At 36.0% G+C, this 10,000-nt stretch overlaps 1 protein-coding gene across 1 annotated transcript in view; it reads right to left on the bottom strand.

Moving 5' to 3' along the window:
* LOC107676111 (CAP-Gly domain-containing linker protein 4-like) overlaps nt 1-10,000 on the bottom strand; it is a 37,080-nt gene that overhangs the window by 7,134 nt on the left and 19,946 nt on the right. The window contains exons 7-9 of the mRNA XM_016470635.1: nt 9,232-9,477; nt 7,188-7,323; nt 3,777-3,908 (exon numbers count right to left, since the gene is read on the bottom strand). Coding sequence (XP_016326121.1) covers nt 3,777-3,908; nt 7,188-7,323; nt 9,232-9,477 — 514 coding nt within the window. The remainder of the gene's footprint in view (nt 1-3,776; nt 3,909-7,187; nt 7,324-9,231; nt 9,478-10,000) is intronic.

Raw genomic sequence — 10,000 nt, 5'->3', positions numbered from 1 at the left:
AACATTAGTCAAGCAGACAGTAACACTTTTAGTTTCTTATATGGTCTCCGACTCACAAGAAGAAATGTAGAACATATTTATTCTCAACATTTTCTCTGTTGTGCTTCAAATACATATGCTACATAGTCAAGAAAACAGATTTTCACTTTAAAAGGTTCTAATTAACTTTGCCATGGTGAATCCTGAGGAGAAGCAATTTCGGCATCTTTAGAACATAAAGCTTGAAAAAAATTGTGCATTGTGCTGTGCTAAACATAATAAACACTAGAATCACAAGTATCAAAATGGAAATTAATTATAAAAGTGTCCATGAAATCTGGTTCAGTCAATTCAAATGGGGTACGTGGAGTGTTTTAAAGATGCTCAAAATGAGAGCACAACATGCACAGCAGTCTTATGAATTCATTCTTATGCAGCCAAAACATTTATGGCCCAGCTAAAGCATTAAACATGTGCTAGACTCAACATCTGCCTTTATGGATCGCATTGCTCAAAGAAATATCCTTTTATCATACTGAAATCAACAAAAGAAAATGTCCATATAAAGTTCTCTCAGTTTGCAAATTATATGGTTGGAGATCTTTTAATGTAAACTTTTTTTATTTTATTATTTTTTTTCTTGAAAAATGATCCTCCACTAAATATCAACAGTTTACAACAAAAGGAAATTGAGATGGTTATACAACCACATAAAAATATGAAGATTTACTACAGTACAAAGGGTTACAGCGATAACAAACCCACCACTTCTCCCTCGTTCTTTTTCATGACAAATTACTGCCAGTCTGTTCAGCCTGATGTGAGAACTGCTCATTAAGTTTGGCTTCATTGGACAATCAATCAACGGGGAACATGGAAATCCACCACGGTCCACTATTCAAATCACCTCAGGAATAGAAGTGAAAAAGAAACACCTTGAAACGGCACTGATTAGAGGACAACATGCAGCTGTCGTTTCTTCTGTGGTGGCCGAGAGGACGGTAACATCGTTAAAGTGTCATTTTAAAAACAACATGTTGCTTGGATATGGTTTTTGTGAACATGTTGGAGGTACATGCAGAGGCATTCTGGTAATTGGGTGTTTGAATGTGCGTCACATTTGAAGTCAGTCCACGAGTGACTCACAAGTGCCCTACAGAGCACGCTTTCAGTCGCCTTCCTTGGACATGCATATTAGACTTCATGCGCACAGTGTGACTCGAACTCTCCCAACCAAAATGAAAATGAAGAATGAAAATGGAAAATGCATGAAGGTGCAGACAAGAACATGACAAAGAGGTTTAGGAACAATGCTGTCGATAAAATACAATTTTGCTTCTCTGAAAAGCTGTGATAATTCTTTCAGGTTTTACAACTCTATGCCAGATTTTAAGCTAAATTAAATTACAAGGAGAGAGAAATATTCACAAAGACGTAAATGATAATCTCATAAATGTGTGAAGAAATGTCTGAGTGCCCCTCCCTTGAAAAATAAATAATAATACTAGAAAAAAAAACTATTTAGCTAACTAAAACCAATTTCTCTTTTTTATTTAGTCTAATAAAATAACTAAAAGTAAAAATTAGTAAAACTATCGAGAAAAATAAATAAATAAAATAATAAAAAACAATGAAATCTCATGAAAAAGTAATTTAAATGATGGTGATAATGGTGATGATAAAAAAAAAAAAAAAATTAAAACAAACAAATACGAAATATTTAAAGCTATAATAGTATCTCAGTGATACTAAAATAAGCACTGCGAACTAACTGAAATCAATAATTTAATAATAATAATAATAATAATAATAATAATAATAATAATATTTACACATTTATTTATATATATATAGTTAATAAACAGTTAAGCATTTCAGGACATTAAGAATTTTTGCATTGTGACATTTCATGACAATTGAGCAAATGTTGCCGTCAGATTTTCATGAACCTCTAGACAAAGAGTCTAGAATTCTAGACAAAAAAAAAAAAAAAAAAAACCCATTGGGATGGAAAAAACATAAGAGGGGAAGTAGAACAAACATTTGTCGTATTACAATGCCTTAAGGGCTCTTCATAAAAGTGCTGTTGCCACACAAAGCTATTGAGATCCATATGTCTGCATTTAGCTGTCTGAGTGGACAATACCTGGGCCCTGGAGGAAGACACAGCGGAAATGCTTGTCTCTGAGACAATAGGAAAACAGATCAACAAATGTAACACCAACCTGGTAAAGACCAGCCAACACTCAGCAGGCCACACAGAAAGAGCAAGGGAACGTCTCTAGTGTAACAGAGGTGATGAGCGGAACTGCTGTTCATCAGCATTAGTGCACTAATGGAAGTCTGTGAGGGTACACTACCTCTTTCCGCAGACGTATATTATGAGAAATGAGAGTCCCAGCAGATTACAGGATATCTAGGTGTTACGTATACTGTACTTAAATCCGATGCCCTTAGAACTGTGGGTGATATGTTTATCAGTTTTTTCTTTTTTAACACATTAGCATTTTTCTTTTTATATACAGTACTATGTGTGCATGTGTGTGTGTATGTATGTGTTTGTTTGTTTATTTACTTATTCATTCATTTATTCAACATCATAATTTAAGACTACGATATTTTTGGTCCTGTCATTGGTCATGATTATTTGCGTTTAAATACTTTTATTAAAATCTTTGTTTCGTAGTTAATTTCAATTGGTCCAAATGGTTTCAAAATGTAGGCTAGAATCTGATCATATGAAAATAATAAAATCCATTATGAATATGCTAGTATCATATAAGCAAGAGATGTTGTTTTGAAAATCAGCACAACTTTGATTCGCTCGCAGATAACTACAGCCAAGCTGATATTCATACAGCAACATTGATTTTCAAAAGAAAGACTGCAAGTTTAATATTGCTTTTATAAAATAGTTCAACAAAAGGAAATACAATATTGTGTATCCTACATTTTAGACAGTACTCTTGATTCGTCTACTTTTGCTCTGCATACAAAAATAGTGCAAACCACTGCATGTCTCAAGGCAATACAAAGTAGTGACATTTAGTCCCTGAATGATTTTTTAAATGAATTAGTTGAGTGAATGATTCAGTGATCCACTTATTTATTATAAACTACTGGCCTAACAATGTAGCGTACAGAAAGTGCCAAAAAATATTTCTATAACCTATATAACCTAGCTATTTGTTTTAGTATAAATATTCCATGTGGTTCACAAAACCATCACAAATAATGATCATAAAGAACTGATCAAAAATTATTTCCTAATACTCTAAAATAATTTTAGAATGAATATGCCATCACAACAGGAATCATTTTCAGAAGTATTTGTCGCCTTCCCTTGTACGAAATCCCTCTGAGGTTTTCTGTCATGTATGATAATACATGAAGACTTTAAATGAGTCATTTGTCCTCTTTCATTTGTATACGTGACAAAAGCAGAGTTTATGCATGTTAGTGTGATTCCCTCCACACATCGGTGGGTGTCGCATCTGTATAAACGGGCCCTGGGGTGAACGCTGTTATGGCACATAAGTGATATTAACTCCCTCAATGATTCCTCAGTGCTCACATGGCTTTTTATAGTCCCTACAACCCCAAAGGGGACAGAATAAAGCGGTAACGCCAACTGCTTTATCACCACCATCGCGGTTCACACTTGTGTAAGTTTATCAAGCAGGTCCTCTGGGATGGTAATTAGTTTTGAGTCTGTGGTGGCCGCTGGGTTCCTCCTGATATTGGGTTTGTGAGCTGTAAAGGGGATCATTAAGCAACCAGGTCAATGAGAGATGTACCTGTGTTGACCTTGGACGTGACTCGTGCCAAGTCAATCCGTCTTGGGTGGGGAACGGGAGCGGTGGGCTGGCGGGGACTGCTTTTCCGGCGTTCTGATAGTTTGCTGACTTTAGAAAGGGGGGCGAAGATTCCTGGAGAGGGACAGAAATAAATTATTTTGTTGAGAACAGACATCGCCAACTATATACATTACATATGTGAAGATTAATATTATGTGTGTCGATATCATAATTGAAATGCGAATTAAAATTTTGCCTGCTAGGGTGCAATGCAACATTGTGAGAAAAACTATTGTTACATATGACGAAATATCATCAGGGGTGCATTTCCCAAAACCAACTAGCTAACTATGGTCGTTAGTTCTATTGAACTGCATTGGTAATGACGGAAATTACGACCATAGTTGTTTTGGGAAGCATGTGACCGATAAAATGCCACTCTGTGACGTTTGTCATGGTTGAAGCTAGCTAAATATTCAACATAGAAAAAAAATGAATAAACAAACAAACATACATACATACATGGTTAATTCGTAAAAAACTGACACTCACAAATCACTAGTTATGCTCAAATGCTGCTGTTTCTTACTGTCACAACTGTGGCTGGTTAAGACAAGCAATACAATTTAATAGAGACTGTTCAATGATTTATCACGTTTTACCTGGTTATCTACTTAGTAAACATTAACCATCACTAGTTAAATATTATCAGAACACACTTATCAAAGTCATAGCTGGTTTTGGAAGAGACATGACAAATTTTGTTGGTGCTTTGTTGTGCCCGGTTAGCTAGTTAGTGAAATTACACTGACAAGTTAACTACATATGCTTATATACCATCATATTACAACTGTCAGAGATGTGGCAGGTCAAAACAAAAAATTCAGATTAATGCACAAAAAAGACACAATTCCTTGGTGATCTATCATGTTGCCTCTGTTTTACTAGTTCGCAACAACACACACACACACACACATATATATATATATATATATAGTGGTGGCCAAAATTATTATAACACTAGTATTTTTACCTGCTAAAAAATGGTTTTAAGTAAGACTTTTATATTGAAAGAGACTGAAACGGAAGTTATTTTTACATTTAATAACAGCTTGTAAGACGCAGTTAACAAATGCAGTGATCAGCGCGGTCATCGGAAATCACCCTTGTTGTCTCATTATGACTCTAAAGTTGCAAAGCAGATGAGAAAATCAAGCAGAAATTCAAATTCTTTATCAACTCCCATTTCTGAAGAAATTGTTCAGCTAAAATAAAAAGGCTAATTATTGAACAATACCTTTTACCTACAATCAGAAAAAACAAGTAGAGGAGATTAGCATTGCTCTGTAAATTAGACGTCTTCAGTGTATTTAAAATTGCAATTCAAGTTTTATCACACTACTAAAACTGTAAAAATATACTGCAAGCATTTCCATAAAATTTACTCCATTCAATTTAGCACATTTAAAACCTGCTGCAGTTCTACTACATAAATGACGACAAATGTACTTTAATATTTCAAACTTTGTGCAGATTTCCTGTTCCTGCTACCTAGAACTGTACCATGCACAATCAATTTTATATACAGTGGTGGCCAAAGTTATTAGAACATTAGTATGTTCACCAGCTATAAATGGTTTTAAGTCAGTTATTTTTATCTGTTGTTGTAGTGTGTCAGTAGGAAATATAAATTTACATTTCCAAACATTAATTTTGCCATGAATTGTAATAATCCAGTGAGATTTTTTTCTGACAACAGCCAGTGCTCCACACAGAGATCTGATCTGATCATCGTCCAGTCTGTCTGGAGTGACATGAAGAAACAGAACAAACGGAGACAGACTAAATCCAGAAGAACTGTGGCAACGTCACCAAGATGCTTCTAGAGACCTCCCTGCAAAGCTACAGTATTGTTAAACGTTTTAGGCACTTGTGTAAAAATGCTGTCATAATGAAATAGATTTCTTTATCAATTAACTTCCATTAACTAAATTAAATCAACATTTGGTGTGACCATCCTTTGCATTTAAAGCAGCTTTTTCCCTCGGTGCACTTGCGCATAGTTTTTCAGGCAGCTTTGCAGGGAGGTCTCTTGAAGAACCCTAACCCTAAATAAAGGACATGATTCCTTGGCTATTGTGTTAGTAAATATTCAACTCAGTTATGCTCAAATATACCTCACTTATCACATTTTCCCTCACTTATCATTCGTTTAAAAAAAATAAATCAATCAAAGACATGCTTTGTTGCTTGACTTCTTATTGCTCCAGATTAGCTAGTTAGTAAACATTACACTCAATAGTTATCTAGTTGGGCTCAAATATCACAGGATCACACTTGTAACGGTCTGGGTAAATTAAGATTTATATGGAAAAGACATGACTCATTCCTTCATTTTGTTGCGCCTGGTTAACATACTAGTTAGCTAATTATTTAACAATACTCTTTGCAAGTCACTATCATATCAGAAAAACGTTTCCATTTTTAAACTGTTAAACTGTCAAACTGAGATTTGAATATGTGGCGGAAGGAAGTAGTTCCGCACAAAAGGGTTTTTAAGAACACTCCGTTGTTGTTTTTCTTATATATTTACACTCGTGTCGTCGAACTGTTGTGTGAACGCAATATCACTCTCATACTCAAAAGATACCGGCACTATATCAGCGGCTGTGATTGCCTCTGGCACTCGGCCTGCGGTGATCTCATCATCATCCAGTCTGTCTGGAATAACATGAAGAAACAGAACAAACGGAGACAGACTAAATCCAGAAGAACTGTGGCAACGTCACCAAGATGCTTCTAGAGACCTCCCTGCAAAGCTACAGTATTGTTAAACGTTTTAGGCACTTGTGTAAAAATGCTGTCATAATGAAATAGATTTCTTTATCAATTAACTTCTATTAACTAAATTAAATCAACATTTGGTGTGACCATCCTTTGCATTTAAAGCAGCTTTTTCCCTCGGTGCACTTGCGCATAGTTTTTCAGGCAGCTTTGCAGGGAGGTCTCTTGAAGAACCCTAACCCTAAATAAAGGACATGATTCCTTGGCTATTGTGTTAGTAAATATTCAACTCAGTTATGCTCAAATATACCTCACTTATCACATTTTCCCTCACTTATCATTCGTTTAAAAAAAATAAATCAATCAAAGACATGCTTTGTTGCTTGACTTCTTATTGCTCCAGATTAGCTAGTTAGTAAACATTACACTCAATAGTTATCTAGTTGGGCTCAAATATCACAGGATCACACTTGTAACGGTCTGGGTAAATTAAGATTTATATGGAAAAGACATGACTCATTCCTTCATTTTGTTGCGCCTGGTTAACATACTAGTTAGCTAATTATTTAACAATACTCTTTGCAAGTCACTATCATATCAGAAAAACGTTTCCATTTTTACTCTTACCATGTTTAATCGGGCAGGTGAAGTACTGAACGCCAGCTACCGAGCCATCATTCTTGCCCACTGGTTGGTGAAGCTCCACTCCAGCCCAAAGACCACCAGCAAACTCGGTACTGCCGCAGAACCGCAGAGTCCCGACCTTGCAAAACAAGCGAGAGCCGCAGAGTAAACTAAGATTTACACTTTTCCTTAATGCATTCAATCATGGGACCACAGGAGCATCCTGCTGAAACACTTTAACAAACGGAGGGGAGGCTCTGTGGGGACAGTGTGAGAAATAGTTTTCTGGCCGCGTGGGCTGCCGAGGCGATAATACATGTTCAATAGACCTGTTTCACGCTCTCTTTATCTTGCTCCGTACTCCGGAGGGCAATGAAAAGTGATTACTTCTTTATTCCAGAAACAAACAAGCACATTCGCACACAGTGGCACGTATTTAGGCCTGCTCGACCGGTCGCCAGAGAGCCGACCTTGTTGTCTTATGCGCCGACATTCATAAACAGGCAAATGAGCTTGGATAAAAATAGCGTTAAAAGTAAAATGGGGATCAAAGAAAGCCAGCGGCGCCAAGGATCCCTGAAGATAATGGGGTTTTGATTAGCCAATCTGCAGATTCTAGGCACTCTGCTCACTTTAGTCCCACTGTGGAGGAGGATTTCATTAATGGATAATTTGGTGTGTAGGTAAGAGAGGGCGAGAGTCAGCCAAAAAAAGTAAAATTAATTATTTCTGCAAGGACAATACAGATGAGCAAGCCCTCTGGTCTCTTTACTCTTCTTTCAGTTTTCTGACCCACTATTGTCCTTACCCACTGCAAATGGATTTGAGATCCCCAGCTGAATCCCTGTACATTACTGATGATGTCACAATGGGCCACAGCTTGCAATGCGACTGCCTTTTAGCTGTAGTGAATTGCAGACAGTTATACAGCGTGTAGGACAGATTTGATTGCGTGGCAGCTTTAGGATACCATTCAGTGACATTTTAGTTTTTGGCTGGGAGCAGTGCATGAAGTCATTTCTTTCCGACAACTCATTTTGCGGAACATTGTGTGGGGGTGCACCTGTTTCTATTCAATTTGATTTCTCAGCAGCTTCAATCAATATCAATCACAGCAAACCTGTTATGTTTGAACTCTAGCATCTGTAACCCGTCTTTATATTTGATGCGAGGAACAACAAGCACACACATTTCCTTGATTTTTGAAGCAAATGTACATTTTTTTTTCCAGCACACATATAAAACACATATACTTCTTTTAAACGCTAATGTGCTGCCAATGTGTATCTTTAAATTATTTTCATTAACCTACCAAAATTGCATATTTAACACTGCTTTTAAAGCAATACACATAACACACTGTTTGTGGCTTGTTTAGACTTGATTAGAGGCTTGTTTAGACAAATGTTTCATATTTTAGAAATACAAACATACAAACATGATTTTCATGATTTACCACCTTTGTGAGGACATTTGGTGCACACACACGCAAAGTGGCCCCCCAAAAATTAAGGCACATAAGCCAAAACAAAAAAGCATTATATAGTAAATTATACAATAAAATATAACAGACTATATACTTATAAATAAATAAACAAACAAACAATATCTGTGGAAAAAGCTTAATAAACTTATTGTTAATATACTGAACAGCATGTTAAAATAATGTTAATATTTTTATTTTGTATTGCACAAATGCAATATTATTATTACTGTATATATTATATTATTATTATTGTCCACATAATGAACTACACAAGTGGTTATCCTGCAAGGACATCTGTGTGAACTGTGGGATTTCATGTTTTCATAAAAATTACCTTGAGACCAGCTGGTAAAAATAATTCAAAGAGTGAAGAAAGTGAAGATAAGGTTTGATATTTTGTAGTGAATGCCAAAAAAATAAATAAATTGAGAGAAATTCAGATTTAATTGAGAGTGACTTAAATGCCCAAATGCTTTTTGAAGCCACTGTATCTGCAATAAAAATAAAAATAAAATATGTTTGCTCATTACATGGTCAAAGAAATTAAGAATTATGCAGTACCTTTTGACCAGCAATGATAACTTTGTCTCCAATGTGAAGTCCCATACTTGAAAGCTGGGCACGAGCTTTATCCGAGATGAGACCTGGAGGTCGGGCAGGCAGGAGCGGGAGGACATCGTCGGGTCTGGGGAGGACCTCCTGTAGCAGTGTGCGCAACTCTTTAGCCTGGACCGCGGCATCAGCTATTTCAAGAGGCATGTCTAGAGGCTCTGGCACAACATCAGCCGGACACTGGCCCTTATCATTCTAAAAAGATAAGGTTCAATGAAAACATGTCTAAAAACACATAAATGACATGCATAAAACATCCTAAATGAAATAGCAACAGGTTAAAGGAAAAACCAACATAAAGTGTCTTAGTAAAGTGTTAGGCCACCACATGGCATCACAGAATCATCATAAAATAAGGGAGATCTCTCAGAACAACTTTGTATTGATTTCCAGGATGGATCTTCCTTTTATTTATCACCTGTCTGTATATACCACGAGTCAGCTTCAGGGAATCTCCAGCTAACAAGCTACTTATAATGTAAAGTAGTTAAGCTGCGGTCAAACAAATCTTTTAAAAAAGTATTTGGATTCACTACCAACGACTAAAATAATGTGTCTAACTAAATTGAAGCCATTTAAGGATACACTTTTTATTTTTATTATTATTTTTTTTTTAATCATGCAACTGATTGTATTTTCATGACAATTTTAATTAGGATCTCAATTAGGATGGCTGCCTCAAACTCAAACACATGAAATCACAATAAATAAAACTAGA

This window comes from Sinocyclocheilus anshuiensis, unplaced genomic scaffold (genome assembly GCF_001515605.1).
Source record: "Sinocyclocheilus anshuiensis isolate Anshui unplaced genomic scaffold, SAMN03320099.WGS_v1.1 scaffold2490, whole genome shotgun sequence".
Classification (NCBI taxonomy): domain Eukaryota; kingdom Metazoa; phylum Chordata; class Actinopteri; order Cypriniformes; family Cyprinidae; genus Sinocyclocheilus; species Sinocyclocheilus anshuiensis.
The sequence above is the reverse complement of the archived record's forward strand: the minus strand, read 5'-3'. Positions and strand labels throughout refer to the sequence as shown.